This window comes from Anoplolepis gracilipes, chromosome 14, assembly GCF_047496725.1.
Source record: "Anoplolepis gracilipes chromosome 14, ASM4749672v1, whole genome shotgun sequence".
Taxonomy (NCBI): Eukaryota; Metazoa; Arthropoda; class Insecta; order Hymenoptera; family Formicidae; genus Anoplolepis; species Anoplolepis gracilipes.
In genome coordinates, this window is record NC_132983.1 from 6413697 (window position 1) to 6441490 (window position 27794).

A 27794-nucleotide genomic window follows, 5' to 3' on the forward strand; every position below is an offset into this window, starting at 1 on the left:
TTAAAACAGCCAATAAATTGTTTTTCTTTGTACCTCGAGATCAAGAATGACCGAATATCGCAATACAGAAAACAAACGTTTGAAACTATTATTGCACTGTGTGACGTCACGCCCTCCAACCAATCAAAATCGTTTTCTCACAATTTAAATTTTATTAAATTTTAATTTAATTTCTTAATACCTTCCTATTGATTAAAATTTAAAATTTTCTTATAAATAAATTTATAATAATACATATTTAAATTACATATATAAAAGAATGTATTTTTTTTTATTGCAAACTTCCTATTATGAGAAAAATAAAGAATCGAATTTTTCTAAACGAATCCTCAAACACACGACGGCGGTTTCGAAAGAAGAAAAAGCGGGTTGTTGCTAAAGGCTGCGTTCTAATAATACAAAACTGTAGTCTCGGGAACGCCGTCGAGAGTGTCGTCGCGAGGGAGGGCCAGGCTTCTCTCCGCGAGAAAACGACGATGCGACGACGGCTTTCCCGGGAGAGAGAGAGAGAAAAGGAGAAGGAATGATATACTGCGAGAGGTCCGTCGCGTGCAAGAAGAAAAGAGAGAGGAAGAGAGAAAATCCCCAATGTTTCCGCGCGGCATTTAGTCACACGGTTTATCTCTCTCGCCTCAATGCGATTATATAGTCTCTTTCTCCACATTGGCCGAGACCAAATTGTCGTCGCGCTCCTATAATTCCGCGGGACGTAGAAATATCTCGTCATTTATCTTATGGTGACGAAACACAATTTCATGATTTAACGTTTGACGACGCGTCGACGATTTATCGATTTATTCCGGTATATTTCCCTGTACAGTAATGTTTGTCCTCGAAATTTAATCAGTTGATTTAACACTGATAAGTATATGAAAATAGAACGAAAATAAATATATTTACACATACTATATATTAGATAATTAAATATCAGATGTATTAGAGTTGACTTTTTTTTCATTCGATGAAACATGATGCTATTAAATATATAAAGTCATCTGATTCGCGATAAAATTATTAAAAAAAAAATAATCTGTAATCATACACAGTAAAAAATAAAATGTTAATTTTAACATTTTTTGCATGTCCCAGAAAGTCCACTTTAAATTTTAAGTTAAAATAACTCATTTATTGTGTGTTACTTATTGAGAAATTAGAAAAGTTAAGTAATTTACACAAAACTTTACATTTATTTTTGTCATTGAGACTTTAAGTGTGCTGTAAAAATAACATAGAAATTAATTAAAAACTACATGAAAGAGTAGTTACAATAACTTGTGTAAGAAAGGTTGATGGAACATTTTTAAAGTTCATGATTACTCGAAGATTTATTTTTAACTTTTCTTAGAATGTTAAATTAATTTTGAAACGATTGTTAAAAGCACTCAAAATAATATTTCATTTCTAAGAGACATACACAAAGTGTCAAGTTTATAAAGTTGACACAAATGTAACACATGAAAATATTAATAAAAAAAAAAAAATAATAACACATCAGCTGTACATTAATTTTACATTGAAAAGTAATAATCAAAAGGTGGTAAGGCAAAAACATTTTAACATATCGGCGCACAATTTTTTACTGTGTAATTAATTTCGTTTAAAAAACTTGGCACGCAAGTTAAGATTTCTAGCGAATCAAAGGATTGGTTATCGCTGCCAAATGATCCGAGCACGTGGGGTGATATATGCGTGTGGATTTTTTTCACTCTTCATTTTCGATAGGATACCGAGACGGTTTCTCCCTCGACGGTGGTCGACTATATCATCGGTATACGTGATTGCCCGAGGGTCGTCTTTCTGTATGTAATCGTGAAGAACGGTCTGCAAGGAACATTTATAAAGATAATAAAGAGAGAAAGAGAGGGAGAGAAAAAGCGATAAGCACTCCTTGGTTAGGTTGTTGGCATCACGTTACCGGTTACCGGACTTTATATTATTCGCTAATCGCTGAATGACAGATAGACCGAGATACGATCCTCGCCGACATGGCTCCCGCCTGGCCCGATTAAATCGCACGTCGGCCTCTTACAGAGCTGAAATGGTACTAAATCTTAGACGGTAACTGAATCTTATTTGTTAGACGGATATATATCGATGTCCCCGGTGTGTTACGTAGATAGCGCATCATAAAGAAATAAAATCGCTAATAGTTTCTAAGCTGCAAAAGATAAGTCTATCGGACGGAGACGCGCAACAGTTGCAAGATATATATATACACTTAATCGATGAGTCAAAGGATAAAGGAACTTTTGGGTAAATGTTCGTGTTGGAAATTAATAATATTCGATATTCAATGTTAATGTCAACTGTCATATTTATTATTGTATTAAATTTAATATATCTCGTAATATATTTCTCGTATAGAGAACAGAGGGAGCAAGGGAGAAAACATATTATATTTAGTGTTTCGTATCGAATTTAGTATTATAAATTTAATATTAAATAATAAAATACATATACATTACATTTGATATTTTAAATAATAAATATTGAATAGAATATTAAAACAGTGGAAGATATAAGTATATGTATGATAAAGAAACTAATATCGATATGATTTTTGCGATTGCAAAGTATTATAATTAAACTTATGTTAAAATGTTTTTATAATATAATCATTGCAACTAACGATGGATTAACAGTATTTTCTTTTTTATCGAATTAAAAAGTACCGAAAAGAAAGTAAAATATCGTTAATCTGCAGCCTCGTGAATTTATATCTTTTCTTCTCACAATCAGTCAAGTATTATCTTTCTCTTATCTTTCTTTATTTACATGTTTTTGTTTACAATTTCTGTTAATCCAATCTCTTTCGATTATGTCATTCAACAACCTGATTGTTATGCACCGGTGATACGCGACTTTTAAAAACATACGAGTTGCTCCAAAGATTGTTACGCGAGAACAGTGATTATGAGACAAGCGCGTAAAGACAGTGTCGCGGAGAAAAAAAACGATCTCCAAAGACAGTCTGGAACGAATGCTGTTACAAGAGACAAGAAATAACGAGCGTCTCTCTCTCGTGTCTGTTCGGTTGGATCGGGGTGTTTAAGTGCTCGTCCGTAAGAGTTATGATGGCTAATCCGGGAAGGCTGCGCGTGTTTCACAGCGAAAACCAATGTATCTACGACGACAGCTTCTTCGTGGATTTTATCATGGAGGTCTCTGACTTTCAAACTCGCAATTAGATCACGAATTATATCGCTAATCGTCCTTCTGTCCTGTAGTTAATATCGCAAAGGCTATAAGTAGTCGGAGTAGTAAGCATACTAAAAGTGCCCCCGACCAGTTTTGAAATAACATTTGGCCTGTCATGTCCTCGGTGTAAAACAAAATTTTCTCCCAAAATTTCAGCTCCCTAACTTTATTATTTCTTAAGTTATCGAGATAAACATCATTTTCAGTTTTTATTTTTCTTTTCTGTTAATATTTGAGATGATTCCATATCGATTTTTTTTCTGAATATCAACGAAAGACACAAAAAAATATTTTTTCATTAATCTCGAATAAAAGCTCGATTTTTAAAAAAAGAATGAAATTAAGAAATGGTTTTTTTTTAACACGTTCCTTTCGAGGTTCAATCACCAAACTTTTATAAAAGTTGTAATTTTTGAGAATCGTTTTTGCATAAAAAATATTTCTATTTTGTAGTGTAATTATAACTATTATTATTACAATTATCATTACTATTATAATTATAGAGAAGAGATGACAAGAAAAATAAATAATTTTCCGTCCGATTATCAAAAAATAATAATAAAAAAAAAATTTTAATTTTTTTTCACCATGTTGCATCAACTCGAAAAAATTGAAAAAATTTGAGAGTATCGAGACCTATAAAAAGTGTATTTTATAAAAGTTTGATGATTGAACCTCGAAAGAAACGTGTTAAAAAGCCATTTCTTAATTTCATTCTTTTTTTAAAAATCGAGTTTTTATTCGAGATTAATGAAAAAATATTTTTTTGTGTCTTTCGTTGACAAGCATTCAGAAAAAAATCGATATGCGATCATCTCGAATATTTACAGAAAAAAAAAATAAAAACTAAAAATGACATTTTTCTCGATAACTCGGGAAATAATAAAGTTAAAAAGCTGAAATTTTGAGGAAATAACAGGCCAAGTATTATTTAAAAATACGTCGGGGGGGCACTTTTTGTACTTATGCTTATCCGGCTATAACCTTTGACAACGAATGTATTTTAAATTTGTCATTCTCTCTCTCTCGATCAACTCTCTACTAAAAGCGAATTTTTATTAAAAAAAAAAAAAATCTTGATTTTGCAAGAACGATAATTAATGTAGTTTTTTCGGGAAATTTTTAGATAGGGTTTGAAAAATATGGAATGTTTAGATGGCTAGGATTCGAAAAATATTAAGACTCTGGATCTGACATTTATGTCGATTAAGCAAAGTTACGATGCGTGATCTGCCAGGTCACGGCTCGTGTTCTACATCATTATAGTTTGCTCTCGCGCGAACTCTATTCGTCGTTTAATAACGATTATACGCGGCGCAAGTTTATCGAGGCAATAAAAGCCGTACGATAAAGTCGTACGAAATAGCTGACACGTCTAATTATAGGGTAGTCGATTATCGCTTAAACGCTGATCTAATTACTATTGCGCTACGCTGCGGCCTGATTATATTACGATCTATTGTATGATTGTGGAAATCTAATAGACGTAAATCTAGTAGTCCGAGCGATAAATTTCAGGTAATTCTTAAACGACAAAATATTTATTTATATTTCCTTCCAAGTTATTATTTACAATAATAATAATTGTATTATTCTCTAATTTATCTAACGGTATATGTAAAAAATATAAAAAATTTTACTTGGACTTGTATACATATAAGACAATAAAATTTATTAAATATTATCATTAATATTATATATGTATTTAATATATCTCTGCTTATGGAGGTCTCTTACATACTTATCACAAATTTAAAAGTGCTGTCCCACTTGGTTTTTTCTTGCTTTCAATTTTAATCTAATAACACTATTTTTCAAACTTGTGACAAAATAAATGACGGAATTACAGAGAAATCTTTTTTTGAGGAAAGTAGAAATCGATGACCCTGTTTATTTACTTGGAAATCAGGTCAGGGGTATAATCATCGCGTATTTGCATCGAAATATATGCGTAGTAAACAAGGGCAATCGGTTTGGCAGGCGATCACTAATTTTGCGCGATAAGGACTATCGCGCGCGAATGTTATCGCAAGCAAGCGACGTTACGTTTTGCTACAACGTTAAAGAAATTGATAGAAATTACCAAAGTTTTACGATGAACTACATAATGTCAAGTCAAGTATAATAGACCTTTTTACACGCGAATTTAAGAATATCCATTTCAAAAGTTATGCAATTACATAGATAATCGAATAAAAATTGGTATAAAGAGACTTTAATGTAAAAAAGATTCGATAATAAAAACTCGCACGGTACTCGCCCTTCCCCCTCCCCCCCTCCCCGCCCCTCGAAAGAGAGTATCGTCGTGTCTCTATATCCTCGTTAAATAATCGGATCGTTCGATTCCTGCGCTCATTTTACTGTTTTCGCGTTCTCGTTCGCGATGATTGCGGGGAAGGAGGGGGGGGGGGAGAGAGGAAGCTGCGCTCTGCCGCGATTAATCAATGCCCGGCGATGGATGGCGAGTACAACGCCTGTGCAAAACAGCGCTCTGCGCTGCATATTTACTATAGCAAAACACGATAGCGCGTCGACGAGATAAGCCTTGTCGTCGTGGAGGAAAGAGCCGTCGAAGGAGGGCAACACGGTATGGTCGTCGGGTGTCGCGCGGCCGTTCCTCTTGTTCTTACGAGCCGTCGAAATTTTCCCCCGTCCTCCGTATCTCGCGGTATTCTAATTAATTAACGGGCATTACATTGCGCGAACGTTATATTACGTTGCGAATCGGATCGGCTGTGATCGATAAAACCGGCAGGGTTTTTACGAAAGCAAAATCGTGTAGCGAACTGCCCGGACGCCGGGATCTCTCAAAGTCGTCGGTGACGTCGTCGTCTCGTGTAACGCGAAGAGAGACGAAAAGTTGAATAATATTGAGTCTCTCTAAAATAAGGATGTGTAATCGTGTGCCTTTTCGATAAACACTTACGGTAATGAAATATCAAGCCACCTCTACGTCGCGAACGCGATAATGATAAGACTAAAAATAGTCTTATATATAATAATTTTATTAAATACTATGGCAAGAAAATTAATTATGCAAAATGATGTAAGGATTATTTTATTTATCAAGAATTGAAATAGAAATAGTTGAGAAAAGTAAGATTACATTTTCAAGCTTGATGTAATAAATTGGCCTGTCATTTCCTCTCATCGTAAAAGAAAATTTTCCTCAAAATTTCAACTCCTTAACTTTATTATTTCTCGAGTTATCGAGAAAAATGTCATTTTTAGTTTTTATTTCTTTCTTCTGTCAATATTCGAGATCATCGCGTATCGATTTTTTTTCTGAATACTTATCAACGAAAGATACAAAAAAAATATTCTTTCATTAATCTCGAATAAAAACTCGACTTTTAAAAAAAGAATGAAATTAAGAAATAGCTTTTTTAACACGTTTCTTTCGAGGTTCAATTATTAAACTTTTATAAAATACACTTTTTATAGGTCTCGATACTCTCAAATTTTTTCAATTTTTTCGAGTTGGTGCAACATGGTGAAAAAAAATAAAAATCTTTTTTTTATTATTATTTTTTTATAATCGGACGGAAAATTATTTATTTTTCTTGTCATCTCTTCTCTATAATTATAATAGTAATGATAAGAGTAATAATGATAATTGTAATAGTTAGAATTACACTACAAAATAGAAATATTTTTTATGCAAAAACAATTCTCAAAAATTACAACTTTTAGATTTTTTTTGCATAAAAAATATTTCTATCCTGCAGTATAATTATAACTATTACAATTATTATAATTACTACTATAATTATTATACAAGAAAATTAATAATTTTACGTCTTATTACTAAAAAATAATTGAAAAAAAAGATTTTCCATTTTCCTCATCATGTTGCACCAGCTCGAAAAAATTGAAAAAATTTGAGCGTATTGAGACATATAAATAGAGTATTCTATAAAAGTTTGGTGATTGAACCTCGAAAGGAACGTGTTAAAAAAGCCATTTTTTAATTTCATTCTTTTTTTAAAAATCGAGCTTTTATTCGAGATTAATGAAAAAATATTTTTTTTGTGTCTTTCGTTGATAAGTATTCCGAAAAAAATCGATATGGAATCATCTCAAATATTTACAGAAAAGAAAAATAAAAACTAAAAATGACATCTTTCTCGACAACTCAGGAAATAATAAAGTTAAAAAGCTGAAATTTTGAGGAAAATTTTCTTTTACAATGAGGACATGACAGGCCAAATGTTATTTCAAAACTCGTCGGGGGCACTTTTAGTATGCTTATCCGGCTATAGCCTTTATCGACAGCATTAATAAAATAAGAAATTATATAATCGCGCGCGAAACTTGACATATAAAATATTATGTGTATGTTTTATTTTTTTATATAAAAAAAAAAAAAAAAATATATAGCAATAAAAATTGAATCATGAATCAGAAAATTAAAGCTCTCGAAATGTTTTCAATTACTAATATCGTTTGTTTAGTAGAATAATCGTGTATGTGATTCGAATCGTAGAAAACAAATGTGTGGTTGCGTTAGCATATACTTTTCTCCTTACGTCACGACAACGACGACGACGACGACGACGACAACGACGACAACGACGACAACGACGACGACGATGCTGAGGTCGAGATAGCAAAGGACGATTGGCTCATGCGGAAGATATGGCGAGATAAGCCATAGTCGCTGAAATGACCTCCTGACCCCCGGGCTTCGCGAATCTATCTTTTATCCTCGTACGAGGCCCCCCACTCGATTCTCTCCACGACGTTACACTCGAGAGCCTTCATGCGACCCACACATTTCGCGGACTTTTACAGCGCAAAATCGACTTCTTTATAATTACATGTAACGTAGCTAAAAAGACGCGGAAGATGAAACAAAGAGAGAGAGAGAGAGAGAGAGAGAGAGAGAGAGAGAGAGAGAGAGAGAGAGAGAGAGAGAGAGAGAAAACTACGACGCGAGTGAGCGAGCATTATTCTCTTCTCGGGTATGATGTTTTAAAAGGCACGGAGGAAGGAGAGAAAGGAAGAGAGATGAAAAGAGACAAGGAGACCAGTTGCCGACGATGGAGTATCGAATTTCTATCGCGAGCCGAGAGTCACCGCGAGGCTTTCGAGCCCGTTTGACCTCACCCTCCTCACGTGTCACGTGTCACGTGTATCTTTCTTCTTCCCGTTCCTGCGCCTCTCTTTATTCTCTCATCCGTCATGTGAATCAGAGATCAAAAACTATATACAATTGGATTAAAAAATTTAACTAACTTGACTTTTTTATACATAAACGTGTGTCTATTAATTCTGCCAAAATTGTTATTATACAGGGATGACAATTTTGGGACTATTTAAAAATATAGGTATATTGTTTTTTTTTTCTTAAAGTGGAAAATAAAAAATTCGAACGCACGCGCCTCTATTTATATCGGTTCTCACGTTAACGAGCGTATTAAGTTTGCAGCACATTTTCTACTCTAATTGTACGTCGATACGTGGTCACGTGTACGCTTTCCTCTTTCGAGCCCTCGCCAATTGATCCCGTCAAATTAGCCGCACGCAAAATCCCATTACGCATGATATCCCGGATGTACGCGTGCCTCTCGCCTAATTGAGGCCGGTTAGCGAGATTAATTACACGGGAATAAATAATACCGAGGTACGATTGATGAAAACAAAAAAATATAAATAAAATAATACGATTGATAAAAGCAAAAAAATATAAATAAAATAACACGATGTATATGTAAAATTGACGATATTGTAAAAATTAATCGGCGCGTCTACTTATTATTATGTAATCTATGACGAAGGAGAAATTCAGATTCTAAAATTGACAATATATAATCCGTTGAAAAGATTTTTTTAAATATTTCCAAATTATTTGCAAACCTAGTCACATTTTTATCGATAAACCCAGCCGTGAAAGAGTCGGCGGAATTAATTAATCGACAGGCAATTTACAAAATATTTATACTTTACGGCGATAGCGTTTCGAAAGAATGATCTGTTATCAGTAGCGAGAAATGTGCTCTCGCGTATATTACATACACACACATGCGGAAACGTAACGCGTGCTCTATGTAATACATGCCAGGAGCTATGTACGTATGTACCCGGTAGATAGAGAGCAAGGGGGGTGGGTGGGGGGGGGAGAAGGGGAGAACTAAGGTGCATGAGCAAGCAGGCACCAAGATCGCGATAACGTCACAAAACGTTCGCCAACACACCTGACTGCAACTGGAGATATGCTACGCGACACCCGTCAGTACACATCTGCTCCTGTCTTTCGCCAATAATCCTGATCCTGAAGGCGAAATCACGCGTGCTACAGACATGTATCTATATATATATATATATATGAGATATATCTTTAGGGAAGGAAGATGGAAATATTTTCATATAAATTCTCTAAGAGAGCTAGCTAATAAATTCAATAGAATTATTCCAAGTGTCCAAGAGAAGCAAATCAGAATAAAATAGAATTTTTGAATATACATTTATAATTTATGATTTTTTTGTTTTTTTTTTTTTATAGATGAAATCATGCAACATTTTTCAAAATTGTGAAACAATTTAAATTGATGGTATTTATTATATGTTTCGCGAATAAAGCACAATTTCGAAAACATTCTACATATAAATATCTTTTATAATAGGGAGTTTGCATTAAAAAAAATACATTTTTTATATATGTAATTTAAATATATATTATTATAAATTTATTTATAAGAAAATTTTAAATTTTAATCAATAGGAAGGTATTAAGAAATTAAATTAAAATTTAATAAAATTTAAATTGTGAGAAAACGATTTTGATTGGTTGGAGGGCGTGACGTCACAGTGCAATAGTTTCAAACGTTTGTTTTCTGTATTCTGTATTGCGATATTCGGTCCATTCTTGATCTCGAGGTACAAAGAAAAACAATTTATTGGCTGTTATAATTGTTGTACTTTTACATAAAACAGGTTTTGTACGTGTTACCTTTGCCCATTTTCACAATAACTCGATGTTTTAATAAATAAAAATAGTGTGTTGTCACTGTATATATTGGTTAGGGAGACGCTATTTAGCGCTATTAGCGTCTCCCCGAATGCAGATATTGCACTGTGACGTCACATCGCGTTCGGGAGGACTCGGTCGTTTCCGGATCGTATTGGACAATTTCAAATAATGTAATTTTTATTATTAATTTTCTCGCTTAATTTGCATTAAAAAATTAATTACATTTAAAACTATATATAAATTATAAAATGCAATTGTTTTTCAAAATCATGCAAACTCCCTATTATTTATCGAGAGGAAGCTTTACGTGATATTAAATAAATATGTATAATAATATAATAATCTTGTTAGAAGAGTGGAATTACACTTTTTTTATTGTTAAAGATTTCGCTGGAAAAAGTGAATCAAAAACAGAAATGTCGTAATTAATATTTCGCAATTTGAAATGGAATGCAGCGGTCAGCGGTCTCTCGAGGAGGTCGAGTGATGTAATAAACATTACGCAAATTTAGCCTTCGGAGCTCATAATTATTTGGGATACGAAAATGCAATTACTGCTTTCCTCGATATCCTTCGCCGATGTTCCGCCGACTTTGCAATTTTACGCAACGCGGAATGAATTCACGATTCTTAGAATGTACATTTACGATGGCGACGGGATCGACGAAGGAAAAACCTCGATCTGAAAAATGATTTCTCAAAGAGCGTGACTCGGACTACAGATTACTCACTTTAATTAAATTTTATCGTGGAAAAAAAATGGATCAATTCCTTTGTCATAGAATTTGCGAGTACACGGTAAAAAATTGTGCGTCGATACGTTAAAATTTTCTTGCGTTACCGCGTTTCGATTATTACTTCAATGTAAAATTAACATACAGCTGATATGTTATTTTATTTTTTACTGTGTAAGAAAACAATTAATTAATCATTGCATCGACTTTTTTTAAATACCATCGAATTATTAATAATGCAGAATCTATATAATTTTACATCTAAATTTTCCGCGTTGTATATTTGCAAGTAATCAACGATGCCGGTGGGTTTTCTCAAAAGCTTATTAACTGTGGGAGGGGAGAGTTATCCGTCTTCAAAGACGAGACAGCTCTGTATCTCGTTGTCTTACGTTGTCTCGTTGTTCTGTCACGGTTCTGTCGCGATTCACCGAGGAGCCTGCGTGACGTCACGACGTATTATATTTCGCTTATCGGCGCCGGATGCCGATTCCTCGTTCAACCCAGCAGCAGCATTTCAGGAATGCGAATGCCACGGTTTTCTGCGACGACGCGAAGATGAAGACGACGACCTTCGCCCCGGAGATCGGCTTTGCTCCAGAGGCTAATCGATATACCTTCTACGCATTACGCCTCGTCCGTCGTTTCCGCTCTTTTCGCGTCACCGGGGGTATCATGTGAGGTGATGGTCTCGTTCAACTTCCGGTTGAAACATACACCGTTTGCATCATGCTCGTTTGTTAATTCCGTAATTTAATTAAACGTATTATACATTTTTAACCGTGTCTCTTTTTGACATCTTTAATTACCTTATACACAATTATGTAAAAAAAAAAAGTTGTATTCAACGAATATCTTTTTGTGAGGAATTTTTGCGCACTTTATGAATGAGAAATCACAATATATAATAAGAAGTTATGAAAAAAAATTTGAAAAAACTAAAAACCAGTTTATATATAATTTGAAAAAGATTAATGTTCAATTTGACGAAAGGCTACAGCCGGATAAGCATACAAAAAGTGCCGCCGACGTGTTTTTAAATAATACTTGACCTGTCATTTCCTCACTGTAAAAGAAAATTTTCCTCAAAATTTCAGCTCTTTAACTTTATTATTTCCCGAGTTATCGAGAAAAATGTCATTTTTAGTTTTTATTTCTTTCTTCTGTCAATATTCGAGATGATCGCGTATCGATTTTTTTTCTGAATACTTATCAACGAAAGACACAAAAAAAATATTCTTTCATTAATCTCGAATAAAAACTCGACTTTTAAAAAAAGAATGAAATTAAGAAATGGCTTTTTTAACACGTTTCTTTCGAGGTTCAATCATCAAACTTTTATAAAATACACTTTTTATAGGTCTCAATACTCTCAAATTTTTTCAATTCTTTCGAGTTGATGCAACATGGTGGAAAAAAATAAAAATCTTTTTTTTATTATTATTTTTTGATAATAGGACGGAAAATTATTTATTTTTCTTGTCATCTCTTCTCTATAATTATAATAGTAATGATAAGAGTAATAATGATAATTGTAATAGTTAGAATTACACTACAAAATAGAAATATTTTTTATGCAAAAACAATTCTCAAAAATTACAACTTTTAGATTTTTTTTGCATAAAAAATATTTCTATCCTGCAGTATAATTATAACTATTACAATTATTATAATTACTACTATAATTATTATACCAGAAAATTAATAATTTTACGTCTTATTACTAAAAAATAATTGAAAAAAAAGATTTTCCATTTTCCTCATCATGTTGCACCAGCTCGAAAAAATTGAAAAAATTTGAGCGTATTGAGACATATAAATAGAGTATTCTATAAAAGTTTGGTGATTGAATCTCGAAAGGAACGTGTTAAAAAAGTCATTTCTTAATTTCATTCTTTTTTCAAAAATCGAGCTTTTATTCGAGATTAATGAAAAAATATTTTTTTTGTGTCTTTCGTTGATAAGTATTCCGAAAAAAATCGATATGGAATCATCTCAAATATTTACAGAAAAGAAAAATAAAAACTGAAAATGATGTTTTTCTCGATAACTAGAAGAAATAATAAAGTTAGGGAGCTGAAATTTTGAGGAAATTTTTTTTTACAGCGAGGAAATGACAGGCCAAATGTTATTTCAAAACTCGTCGGGGGCACTTTTAGTATGCTTATCCGGCTATAGCCTTTCACAGAAAGGCATTGAATTTTTCTTATTTTCAATCTGTTATTTTGAATATGTCTACACTCTTTACAAAACGATTTGGTAGATTTGAAAAGTACATACGTATAAAGATTCTAATTTATTGTCAATCAATTCAATCTTCATATTATCAATAATATATCAGATTAAAGTCGCTAAAGTCGCTCCGGCACTTTTCCGAGCTCGATCGAACGACCGGTTATTATCCAGAAATTGTGTATTTCTCTTCTCTGTGATTGGGGCTCTCGTATATATGTAATACAGTTTGTCGCGGCCATCAGAACATTGCGGATCGATGTTATGACAATAACCGAGCGCGGTAGCGTATATTCTTTTCAAAACATCGCCTCTCTTCGTTTATACGAGGATGATCCTGGCTCTCTACTGCAGGAAATCGTACACCCTGGTGGCAGCTACGGCTATATATGAAAAGAGAGATTTGCGTCGCTACATTAAAATCCATTTTTCTCTCTTTCTCTTTCTATTCTCGAGTTGGTCCTCCGAACAATTTTATATACGGTGATAGAGAATAACGTGCGCGAATGAAAAAAAAGTTATATTTCCGGAAATACGGCAAAAATTGACATAGTCCGGAGATAAATTTGCAAAATATTATTTCAGCTTTTTAAGTATTATATATTAGACATATTAAAAGATCTGTGACACTATACCGATATTAATTAGAGATTTGACACAAAAACCTTATGAGTGTAAAAAGTGAAAATCTCAGGAAAAGCTATTTTGAAACAATGTGAAAAGTGTTTTTGCGATATTTAAAAATAAAAGAAATTACATCATTTTATAATTTTTAAAATAATTTTAGTAATATGACGCATTCTCCTTCCCTCTCTTTCTTTTATCTCTAATATATCACATTTTTATTAAATTTTCAAGGAACTTAATATACGAGTAAAATATTATTCGGAAAAATATCTTGTCGAAATTTCAATTTTCAAAATTTTAATATCAATCTTATCACTTTACATGCCTTTAATCCAGAAATAATCAAGTCCATAATTTGCAAACAAATTTGCCATAAATATTATATTTAGATACCTGCTATATTTATTAATAATACTCTATATACATGTAGATATTAGAACACATAATGCATACGCAATTAATCTCATTATTGTACTTTGATTTTGTTGATGAAACAACTTTTGCTGAATTCATAATTAGTAAAAAAAAAAAAAAAAAAAAATAAAAATAAAAATAAAAAGGGATTGCGTCATTCGAGAAGCGTGAAGCTCGTGCATGACGTTGGTGAGATCACCGTGCGATCGATGCGTGAGCACGCACGTCACGATGTATCCCTTGTTTCCACAACATGTCTCTTCGTCAGGACGAGGCCTGCTGGCACGATACCGGGAAATTTTACACCCAGTGTCTGTGTCGTGCGGATGTCTTGTTTGGCGAATCCATCTCTAGCCCGGAGCACGTGTCCGCGTTTTCGCGATCCGTAACCGGCAACAGTATCATCGAACCTACCGGCGATGTTGTAGACACGTAATATCCCGTGTAACGGATCGAAATACATGACGTTCGACTTTCGCACTGCAACCGATCGGTATATCATGGTATATTACTGAGAACGTATTGAGCATCACTCTTGTTAGTACAGATTTGCTTTCAAATTTTCCATCCGTCTTAAATTCGTGTAATTTGTAAAATAAAATTAAATATTCTTTAAAAAACGTTCGCGGTTAACGACTCATAGTACGATGTTAATTATACAGTGATATAAAACTGCAGATTTGCTCTTAACCCTTTGAGTCACAGCGGGTCACCAGTTGAGTCACAGATCCACCTTTTTTTCGTACTTTTTTATTGTTTCAATTACTTTTCTTTATCAACAAATACCGGATTTTTTCTTTCTACAGAGTCTCTAGAACATCAATAAGTGTAAAAAAATATAAACGGTCATTAATTGTTAATTGTAAAAATATCATATATAAATAGACAGTCAAAATTAGTACTTTTTCACGAAAAAATGCATTTTCTACTAATCTATTATGACAATAAATACGGCAATTTTTTTATAATCTTAGTACAGTCTAAAGTATTTTTCAGAATTTTTTTACAATTTTCCAGTGTGTTGTTTTTGTCAAATCCGCCTTTTTTTGATAAAAAATATATAAAAAACAATATTTTCTGTTAATTTTTTCTAAATTGAAAGTAACAGTCGTATTCTTTTTTAAATTTTTTCTTTGAAGGTTTTTTTTAGATCGCAGAATCTGAATGTAAAGGAAAAAAAATTTAATTGCCAAAATTCAATGTAGGGATCCAATATGGGGGAAGTAAAATTTCGTCTGCCATATTGAATTTTGAAAATCTGACAACGGATTCGTAATCAGCGACCCCAAAAACTCTTATATACCAAATTTTATAAAATACTGACAATTAGAAAAATTCGTGACTCGAAGGATTAAACAGTGATTTTAATTTTAACCTTTTTTTTTTTTTGAAGGTTTTTTTAGATCGCAGAATCTGAATGTAAAGGAAAAAAAAATTTAATTTCCAAAATTCAATGTAGGGATCCAATATGGCGGAAGTAAAATTTCGTCTGCCATATTGAATTTTGAAAATCTGACAACGGATTCGTAATCAGCGATCCCAAAAACCCTTATATATCAAATTTTATAAAATACTGACAATTAGAAAAATTCGTGACTCGAAGGATTAAACAGTGATTTTAATTTTAATCTTTCATATTTAATATATAATATATTTAATATATTTTGTAATAATGAATAATATCTGGTGATTATTTTGTTCGCGACAGTGGATAAATTTCTTTTCAACCAGTCCTTTCTTCTACATTTTTTACTTCATCCCGAGATCGTTTTTATTCCATTTCGTGGGCGCTTCTTTTTTTTCTTTTTTTTTCTTTCTCTTTCCCTATTTCGCCCGCGGCGCGCACGTAAGTTATTGGTGTCCAGTTACATCCAGTTCCAGTTACACGTGCCGCGGGGCACCGATGCACTCGATGCCGGTCTCTCATTCTCCCTCCTCCCTCTCTTCCCCCCTCCCCTTCCCTCGCCTTCTGCTCCTCGTATGCAGCTCCCGCGTACATACTTCCGAGTACGTGCAACTAGCTTTTCTATTTCGTTTTCTCCGGCGTTTTGTGATTTTATCGCATCGCAAAAAACGGATTATCTGTACTGTTTTAATGGAAGTTGCATTTGCAAGCTTCGCGCACCGCGAAAGAAAATTCAATATTGTTGCGACGTATTATCGAATTTTTACATAATATGGATACTAGTTTTAAGTTGTGTTTTATATTTGTAGAATTTTTTTGTAAAACTTTTTTTTTTTTTTTTTTCATTCCCTGCGCGAGTGCACGTTAATAACACGATAATACACATTGATAAAATATAATTTATATTGTCAAGTAATAAATTACAAAAATTTTAATTATAATTTATATTGGCGGATAATAAAGTTTAAATTTATAGATCTGCAACGGAATATTATTACTATTTATTATTCTTTCATATGACTTTCACATTATTTTTCTCATTATTTTTACAGATCTTGTTTCTCGATCTATGCGCGTATCAAAGTTTACAAAAATTCTTTCTAAATTAGTCAAACATCTAAATTTATGTTCGCAATGGACCAATTTGAGATTATTGTTTTAGTATTCTTTTTGTCCCTCTTTCTCTCTCTCTCTCTCTCTCTCTCTCTCTCTCTCTCTCTCTCTCTCTCTCTCTCTCTCTCTCTTTTTCACTCGCTCGCTCGTGGTTTATCGCTTCGTATATCGACTCGCAGCACTAAACATAAAACCTGTGTGGGCCTCGGGTGTCGCGAGGTACAAGTTCCTCTTAAATGGGTCAATTGTTTTGCCCGGGCGAGATTTCTGAGAATTACGTTACGCATTCACGTGCGCGAGAATCAGCCGATCGATGATGGAGAGAAAGAGACAGTGAGCGCCGCTGTCCATTGTCCAAGTTCTCGGAGTAATCGTCACGTCCGATCGTCGTCGTCTCGGAATTCACGATCGCGCGTCTCGGTTTGCTGTAATTTCGTTGCCGCCTCTGTCTCTATTACGCAAATATTTCTTCCATCAATATGAAATTATATTATGCGAATATTAAACTTGAAAAAATTGCCTATATTTAACGTCAACGCTTTAGAAAAAATAGAAAAATAAGTTGTCGTATTAAGGGGATGCTGGATTACCGATCGAGTTCTAACTTAACAAAACAATATATTTGCTTAATATAAAAGTTGCAATTTATATACATAAAATAAAATGGGTTCTTCGGGGTCAGAATTGCATGAAAGAATATTTGCGAACTTTTCGAAATGAGCTTAGAAGCCTAGAAAAAAAATGTTCCTTGTGCAGCACAACATTCGTTTTCAGGGAAATACTTTTTTTTCTAGGCTTCTAAGCTCATTTCTAAAAGTTCACAAATATTCTTTCATGCAATTCTGAAAGGGGAAAACCTATTTTATTTTATGTATATAAATTGCAACTTTTATATTAAGTAAATATATTGTTTTGTTAGGTTAGAATTCGGTCGGTACTTCTTCGGTATCCCCTTAAACATATATACAAATGTTGAGTTTCTTTAATTTTTCTTTAAAGTAAGCGGTTTCGAGCTGCAAGGCAACTGCATCGGCGTCACCCCCAAGGACTTGGACGGCACCACGATGACCGGCAGCCTGGGTCGTGGCCTGACGTCGCATCACGTTTCCCCTCTGAGCCACCATCATCATCATCATCATTCCCATCATAGCCTGCACAGCCCCAACCCCGTGGTCTCTATGCACTCGGCGACATCCGGCAGTGTCGGTTCGACGCACCATCACCTGGATGACAAGGGCTCGTCGCCTATAGGCGCTCTTCACAGCACCACCAATAGCAATCCTTCCACACCTTCCGCACCCTCCACGCCCACCACGGCTACCGCAGATAGTGGCGCGACCGTCACCGCATCCGGGGCGAGCAACCCTAACGGCGGCTCCTCCGCCGCCGTCGCCGCCAACAGTAAACCACCCTTCAGCTACGTCGCTCTGATCGCCATGGCGATTCAGCACAGCCCGCAAAAGAGGGCGACCCTCAGCGAGATCTATGCTTACATAACCGCCAAGTTTCCGTACTTTGAGAAGAACAAGAAGGGATGGCAAAACTCCATTAGGCACAATCTATCGTTGAACGAATGCTTTGTCAAGGTACCCCGGGACGGTGGTGGTGAGAGAAAGGGCAACTTTTGGACCCTCGGTAAATTGATACTGCTTCTTGTTATATTTTTTATAGATTTGATTACACTTTGACAAGAAATAGGATTATTAAGAATTTATTGGACAAATTTTTAATAGCTATTATTTAATTAATTTTCAGACTCGGACTTTACTTTCTTCACTCAATTCTCTTACATTTATTTTTATCCTAAAAAGGTTGAAATTAAAGACAAGTTGAGATTTATAATCAGTAGTATTGTTGTAGAAAATGAATAAACTCACTTTATTTTTTAATTTATGAGATTATTGTCGCAGACGTAAATAATTATATATACATATGTACTTGTGGCGTCAAAGCTATCTGCATATTTCGTCGATATTTATTAAATATGTGTGTTTATTATCTAAACGCTTTTTCGCGTTATCGTGTAGATCCGCAGTACGAAGATATGTTTGAGAATGGCAATTTCCGAAGACGAAGACGAATGAAGCGTCCTTATAGAAACGCCCCGTATCATAAACAACTATTCGGCGATCCATTCTCGACAACTCACGTACATTTGGGCCCTAGGAACATATTTGGCCACTCACCCCCTTCGTACGCCCCTCCTCCTTACACGCGATACGATACGAGGTATTTTTCAATATCACGTGCGAATATATTACATATTTGTGTCAGCATTAATATACACATTTTTCATCAGAAAAGTTCGTAGAAAATTAAATTCAAAGAATTTAGAAACGAAGAAAATCAATTAATTAATATATTCCTTCTTAAAAAAAAAGTTTTCTCTTTTGCTGAATATTAAGAACACGTTTCTCTTTGTCTTTGTATATCTAAAAATACAAAAACTCTTCCCTTTTATTAAAGCCCGTGGAGTCTTCAACAATCACAGCTTTCGTACAACCATTGTCAGTCGGTGAGTTTTCACATTGTGATAGAGAACACAAGTGTATCGAATAAAATGTTATCCATAATTCTTTTGAAGAAGAATATCTAATTATGATACAATACCATATTATTTCGGATCCAATCATTAGTTTTCTCAATTACAGCTGCAATCGCAATTGCAGCCGATGCAATCGATGCAAATCCCGGCTATGAACGGCTACAGTCAACTGGGTACCTCGTTAAGTGAGTCATTATTCTCGCATTTTGTGCCCTCTTTTGTCGAGCGGGGCAACGCCGAACGACCAGACAAAGCGTTTCAAGGCAATTACCTGGATGTTCCAGGTGGAACGGCCGGATCGCCCGGTTCCATGGCCGGCGGCTCCTTCGGTAACAGTTTCGCCGCGTGCAGCAGGAGGCACGAGTCCGCGATGACCACGGATACGATGCCCGGGAGATGCTATTGGCCCGATAGTAAGTGATTTTAATCATCAAAATTCCGCTCGTGTGTTATTACTTTATAAAGAGCCGCTAATTTATATATGTATAATGTAAGATTATTTTCAATCGATTGCCTGACACACATATTTAACTCACAATTATATGCATTTTCTTCAATTAATTTTCTTAAGGCTCCCGAGTAGTCACCGCGGCCATATTGAAATCGTGATGTCACAAGCGAGAAATGAACCTAACCTAACCCTGATTTATGTTGCGACTGACATGTAAATAAATTAATAATAATTTTAACGAAATAATACTACCAATCTCTTCGGAACACTTGTAAAAATGGACGGCTGGTAATCCTTTCTCCTGACAATTGATAAATAACTGTAAATTCGAAATGAGTCCGAAATGAACCCTTGAAATGCGGAAAAACACGCGATTTGACAGCTGTCGAAAGGAGAGGAAAATGTTTATTCCTTTACACAGTTTATTCCTTACACAGCTTGGCAACCATACATTTTCACAAGTTTCATAAATACGTTGCACATCACAACACTAGCAAAAAGCAAATAATTACGACGTAGGTCGTAACATAAATTGGGCTGTCATTTCTCGCTTCTGACATATTTCCCAAAAGAGAGAAAGAGACAGAACTATATGTCGCCACCGTCGACATCCAAGTTTCGCGGCGAGTGCTCAGGAACCTTAAATATTGCAATATATATATATATATATACATATATACAGGGAGGCCCAAAAGTTTGGAAACGGTCGAATATCTCGAAAATGAAGCATTTTAGAGAAAAATGTTTCAAATAAAAGTTGTGTGGTTTTGAAAGGGCTATAAGATGACACCATTAATTTGACCTTGGGTAGTCGTTTGAAGGTCACCATCAATTTCTTAAATGGGACACCCTATTTTTTATTGTATATTCTTGTAGTTTACCTCGAGAGCTTTCCAAAACACTATAATAAAACTTCTTTTGATTAAGTACTTTTCGAGTTATGAGGCTTGAAAGTTGCAATATTTTGACATCAAATACGAAATAGCGCTCGTAAAGTATTAATTTTTCGATTTTTTTTTAAAGAAACAACCATGTATTTTCTTTATGATTATTATCATGTGCTAAAAAGTATTAAAATAAGATAATCGAAAAATTAATATTTTACGAGATATTTCGTATTTGATGTCAAAATATTGCAACTTTTAAGCCTCATAACTCGAAAAGTACTTAATCAAAAGAAGTTTTATTATAGTGTTTTGGAAAGCTCTCGAGGTAAGCTACAAGAATATGTAATGAAAAATAGTAGGTTCCATTTAAGAAATTAAAGATGACCTTCAAGCGACTATCCAAGGTCAAACCAATGGTACCGTTTTATGGGCCCCCTCGAAACCATACAACTTTTGTCTGAAACATTTTTCTGTAAAATGCTTTATTTTCGAAATATTCGAGCGTTTCGAAACCTTCCTGTATATAAATGAAAGAAACATCCGAAATAATTGCAGGAGTATCTCGTTTGTTGTTAACCGTGTTGTTGCAGTGGTAAATGTAAAGGAAGAACCCGGGGCCAATGTCGTGTCGACTAGCAGTGTCGGCAGTGTTGGCGTCCCTTCCGGCATGATGACCTCCACCGTGTCGTCGGGCGTTTCCACGACGGGATTCGCGCCTATGGAGTTTCAAACGCGTTCCAAGTGCTTTATGTGAACTCGCCAAGAATTACCGTCGATTAAATCGATCGAATTGCAATATGATAATGAGACTCGAAAGACGACGATTTTGCGCGATTTGCCGAACGGTGAGAGCGATTTGCTTGAATAAATCTATCTAGGTGAATAATAATATTCGCAGATTGAATTTAACAAATATATTGTCGGATATATAAAATGTCCGATAATTATTTAATAATATTATTTGCAAAGGATCTAACCGACCACGAGAAAATAGTGATATAAATACATTTGTAAAATCGTTGTTGTGTTAATTCGATGTTAAACGAACTCGTCATGTTGCGTCTTTTACTGCGTAAGCGTGTTCGCTGTTGATACGTAAGCAATACGCAATGTACGCGAATATAATCGCGCTTATCGTATGAAATGATACGATGCAGTATCCTGTAACGACTGAATCCTTTCACGAGAATGATACAACCATCGCGGTTGCATCTTGCATCTGTTATCTGGTTCTGACTGTCGGAGATATATATTGTTCGACGAAAACAAAATGATTGCGAAATGATCTCTTAACTTTGTCTCGTTTTTTGACGGTCACACACTCGAAAATACCTCTATCCCCGTACATCGTTTTACGATCGCTTCGACAGTATTTAATATATCTTGATGACAAATTTTGAATGAATGGCGAGTTGAGAGTTTGCCCATAAAGAAAATGAGACATCATTTCGATCGTGACAGAATGCGTAGTAATGCAAATTTATCGCAACAACTTCTTCCGAGTCACTGCTAAATTATTAAAGAAACTTTATTTGTCCTTTATTTTATTTTGCTTTTTCCACATATGAGATATTGAATTCTAGTTATTTTCTAAGATTTTTTTCTCTTTTCATTATTGTAATCTGAGTTCTCCATATATATTGTTGAATAAATAAATAAACGATTAATAAAATTAATAATGTAAAATTATTCGCGGAATGTGTACAATTTTTATGCATTTTTTTGCGATTTTTCGCGCTGTTTCGAAACATGATCGAATGATATCTCTTTTATTGCGACGTGAACATTTACAGTAGCTTTTAATTAATTCAAATCTATTATAAAAGAGCGATACAAAGTGTAGAGAAAACCATCTTGTTGTAGAGAGTTCCCTCTTATATATACATAGAATTTAATAAATAAAGCTATATATGTTTAATCGTACAAATATGTTTTATGTCAACTATAGAGATTAGAATAAAAAATCGTTTCTGTGACAATCGCAATGTAAATACATGATTAGTGTAGATGTGTTAATAACTTTAAAAAAATTATATTGCGCATTAATTAATCTTATATGTATAGATCAAGTAAAGTTAATTTCTATTCAATGTAATGTTTCCCATTCGAATTATTATACACTGAAATGTATATGTGTATAAGCATCGTGGCAGCTGTATACAGTTCGACAGAAATTAACATATAAAAAAAATGTAACAGTGATTATATAAGAGATAATAAGAGAATAAATCTTAATTATTTATCATCAACAAAAAAAAGAAAAAAAAAAAAAAAAAAAAAAAGAAAAACAATTCTCTTTTAGAAAATCGATTTATTCGCAAATTATTTTATCATTAATTTATTTCAGAAATTATATCTTCAACTTGGATAAAAATTTATAAATAAAAAATGATATTTATTTTCGAAGATGAATAACACAATATGTCAAAAGTTTCGTGTTTATAAGATATTATAAAAGATAAAATTTAAACAAAACATCTATCAATAATGCGATGTAAAGTTTGACAAAATTTTGCGTTCCTTTCTAAAAAGAAAAAAAAAAAAAAATTAATCGTTATTTAATGACGTATTATACGAAATATTATCGAAAAAGAATCTCGTTCGGTAAATGGTGGGTTGAGAATAGTTTCTACGCGGCATAGTCTCGCTGCATCTTAGAATACAATTTCTCTCGGCACAGGATGTCGAAGAGAAAAATATATATCGATGAGAGAGAGAGAGGGAAAATTCTGAACCTCAATAGCCGGCGAATGTTTGCGAGCACGATGTTTTGCAAACAAGCTGCGCTTTGCACCGTGGGCTTTAATATTCTCCGTAAAATCTGGAACAGTACGAGCGTCAACAGCGCGCGTGCATCGAAGCGGGAATAGCACGTGCATCTTATTTTCTGACCTGGGAAATACACACCATACGAAAAGGAGCACGTCGATGACATCGTTAGAGCTTTTCTCTCTTAGGGAGTGCAAATAAATTTTGCCGCTTGCCGGATATATAATTGTGAGAAACGTGCGAAATAGCGCGGCGCAGTCAGCTCGCGCGCTTCTTTAACGTAAACATGAGTAACTAAAAGGTAAATCACAAGAGTTGCATCGCGGTGCAAAGTCTGACGTAACGCAAACACGAAGCATTTCTGCGCATATAATAATTTCTACTTTTCCAATTAAATAGAGGTATTAAAAAAAAAAAAAAAAAAAATAGATTTAATTTGTTTGGAAAAGTACAAAAAAAAATTATATTATCTCGCCAACTTTTTGCAATCATAGTCTTGTTTTTGTGGATGAAAGAAGTAAAATAATCGAGTTGGAGTTTTTATAAAAATATAATTTAAAAATTCTTTCTTATCTACTTGTATTTTTCTCATACTTTCTCGATTTCTTCGAAACTTTAATTTTTCCAGACATGTTGCAACGCCTCGAATTTCAAAATCAATATATAATTTCACGCATTATATTAAAATAATGCCGATTGTACTGCCGAATGCTGAGTGTACCGCGATTTTATTTCCTTAATTAAATAAATACAAAGTGATAATATTTCTATAATAAAGACGCACGATGAAATTGAAATCTGAGAGATATCACTGTCACGCTTCTTCGAGCTCTCATCTAGATTCTTCGAATTTTTTACAGCTCTTAGAAACGTACGCTTTACATGACGCAGTTTGACACATTCAACATAAACATCAGATCTGTTTTATCAAACAGACACGATAGCGGGCTCGACTCAATTATCGATATCAGCACATATGTATTACAAAGCGCAATTGAAACAGATGATAAGAAATTAATAATTGATTATCATATTAAGTACACGTACACGCGTGTTGCATTATTTTCAAGTTTCTTAAAAAATAGTTAAATTAAATACTGTAATTTTTTTTTTTCCTATCATTTTAATAAAACGGAATATCGGAGATTAATAAGTAAAATATATTTTCAGCAGACTTTTATATCGAGTTTTGTGGAAAGTGCATTATTTCTCCATTCAGTGGCCGTAAGATAACGGATTTAGGACGAATTTGAGACACGCTGAAATCTCCGAACGGGCGTCGCATAGAAGCACGTACCGTGCACCGTGTTGAATGACGCGCAACAGCTGTATGCAACTTTGAGTTGCGATCGTTCCCTGTCCCCGTAAGATGAATATACATATATATGCGAGAGTGATCTTTAGAACAATTAACATATTAGTTATAACAATAAACAATAACAATTATTGATAATAAATAATGTAAACATATTTTCGAGCTTTAATTATTTTTAATAGGGGAATTTATAATAATATATATTTAAATTACATATATAAAAAAATGTATTTTTTTTTTTTAATGCAAACTCCCTATTAAATATTTAAAATACGGTTAAAATGTTTTGCAAATTATTATGCATCTATAAAGTATTCTGTTGTTTCATTAAGAATATTATTCGTCCGATATATTGAAATTTCTTTTATTTACGTTTGACAAAATAATCTGAGGGTAAAACTTTTTTCCCCTTTTATTTTGATTATTTTATTGCCGATGAAACGATCGAAATTCTAGTAATTTCATGGCCTGTGATTTATTCGTTAAATTCGTGCGATTTGTCGAGACAAATATGAGAAAAAAAAAGGTTTCAACACTACGAGAGCGGATATCGCAAGCCTTATTCGCGTGTCAGTAACGTAGAGAATGCGCGAGATTCACACGCACGTGCACATGGTGCGTGGCGATGCGTGTAAGTGGAGAGTAGCGGTGACATATAGCGGCCGTACCGACCGTTTAGGCGACTATTAGCAGCTTCACGGGATGTTTCACGCACGTGCGTCTCTTGTGACGGCGTCTGCGAGTTCTCTCCTTCTCTCTTTTTATCTATCTTTCTCTTAAAAACAGAGAGGCTGGAGGGAGAAAGAGATTCCGCGTCTTCACTTGAATCGTGCAATCATTTGAAATATGACACGCAAAACTTTTTACGCTTATTATAAATCATGCAAAAATGTATGCAAGCAAGAAAGAAAGAAACTTTCTTTTGATTAAATAGAAATAAATGAAATTTATCGACCATTTATTCATGATTTTGAGTCAGTTTTAATTTTTTGATTAATTTAATTTCTTAGATAACTTTAAATTGTTCTTTTTTCGAGCTTTAATTATTTTTATTAGGGGAATTTATAATAATATATATTTAAATTAAATATATAAAAAAATGTATTTTTTTTAATGCAAACTCCCTATTAAATATTTAAAATACGGTTAAAATGTTTTGCAAATTATTATCTATAAAGTATCTATAAAGTATTCTGTTGTTTCATCAAGACTATTATTCGTCCGATATATTGAAATTTCTTTTATTTACGTTTGACAAAATAATCTGAGCGTAAAACTTTTCTCCCCTTTTATTTTAATTATTTTATTGCCGATGAAACCATCGAAATTCTAGTATTTTTAAAAAAATACTTTTTCGAATTATTTGTCAAAAGAGAATCGATTTCTTGGTTTAGATTTATATATCATCTTCACGTGTTTATATCAGATACATTTTCATATTAAACAAATAATACGAAGCATTAATTTTTATCATTTTTATCTTTATTTTATCATATAACTGCGTTTATAGTGTCGGGAAATTCTTTGCGCCAATCGAGTTTTAATCCGGGTGGCAAATGTCCACCGAGATAATTTCACATCGAATTATAATTTTCTATTTTTCGAGAGAGAGAGAGAGAGAGAGAGAGAGAGAGAGAGAGAGAGAGAGTGTTTCAGAAAAAAAAAACGCGGATAAGAAAATCCATCTATTTTTGATGCACGCGTGAACACACATAATACAGAAATATTTTGCTTCGTTCCCATTTCGATTATAGCACAGAAATTATAGATATCGTGTGGTAATATATATATCGTTAAAACTGGATTTAATTGAGCGTCGTAAAAAAATCAATTAGACGCACTATCATTTATTCCGCGAATATTCAAAATTTATTACGCGGAATTATGTAGACATAAAAATCCGTATAATATAGAAATCATTAGAATTTAGATAAGACTAAACAATAATAAGCGACAATTAATATGCTATTTATTATTAATGATCAAGATGCAATTACAGAGCTTAATAAATTTTTTTTTATATAATGCAAACTGTCATATCGATTAAAAAAGTCATAAATAAAGTTATCGATTATTTCTCAATTGTAAGAAAAAGTATTTGTACTATTCTGACATATTTTACGATTCTTTCGAAGAAAAGATGGACGAGGCTGTGTGATGTAAATTAATAATTAAATTATAAAATAAATTGTGATTTAAAATTCGTGAAGAAATGCGAAATTAATAATAGTCTCGTATTATCCGATTATCATATACGCGTTTCTAGAATAATCAAATTAACATGCGATATAATTATACTATCGCTTTATTTGAAAATGTTTTGACAGAAATTCGGAGCGCTTTTACGTCTGTAAAATATATATCTTTTAATAATCTCAAAAATTCGTTTTGAACTATAAGGACAATATATTACACGAAGAATAGTAATACAGGTCACTATTAGTGTATATATATCTTTTAATTATACGCTCGAAAATTCATCTGAATTAATAGAATATATTTTGCGAAATAATGCAGTTTGAAAGCAGTAATGTATACTTTAATACATTACTGCTCGAAAATTTATTGCTGAGTTATTAGGAGAATATATTTTGCAGGAGGTATACTAATAGTAACGCAGTTTACGAGCAGTAATATTACGTCTTAATACTCGTGAAAATTCCATCCGAGTTACTAGGAAAATATTTTTCGTGAAGAGGTATTGGTAATGCAGTTCGCAAGTAATTTATTCGAAAATTGTATTTTCCTATTAGGAGAATATATTTCGCAAGGAGGTATTGCTAAATTCATGGGAGGGCGTTGACCGATGACTAATATGTACGTAAAATAACTCGCGTTAATTGGTTAGATCGTGGACCAATAGAAAACACGACTGTTCCCTATTCGTCCACAGTTCAGCCAATCAGCGCGAATTATTTATCTAGCTATCGGTCAGGTAAACTCCACCTCTTCGCAACATATATTCTCCTAGTAACTCGGAATGAATTTTCGATCATTTTAAGACATATTGTTCGTGAATTGCATTATTGACCTCCTCGCAAAATATATTTTCCTAATAACTCGGACGCAAATTTTCTCGAGTATTTAAGACATAATATTTACACTGTTTGTGAATTACATTACTTACTTCT

At 33.5% G+C, this 27794-nt stretch overlaps 1 protein-coding gene across 3 annotated transcripts in view; it reads left to right on the forward strand.

Moving 5' to 3' along the window:
• The window catches only part of LOC140673061 (uncharacterized), a 31230-nt gene extending 8423 nt beyond the window's left edge, over window positions 1-22807 (forward strand). Inside the window, exons 4-9 of one of the 3 annotated variants that reach the window (XM_072905657.1) lie at window positions 17696-18331; window positions 18724-18925; window positions 19163-19211; window positions 19348-19426; window positions 19496-19654; window positions 21170-22807. In XM_072905657.1, coding sequence (XP_072761758.1) covers window positions 17696-18331; window positions 18724-18925; window positions 19163-19211; window positions 19348-19426; window positions 19496-19654; window positions 21170-21333 — 1289 coding nt within the window. In that variant the 3' untranslated portion in view covers window positions 21334-22807. Of the gene's footprint in view, window positions 1-17695; window positions 18332-18723; window positions 18926-19162; window positions 19212-19347; window positions 19655-21169 lie in introns of all 3 variants that reach the window. The other 2 variants (XM_072905658.1, XM_072905656.1) reach the window with 2 other exon arrangements.
• The last annotated feature ends 4987 nt before the right edge of the window (window positions 22808-27794 follow it).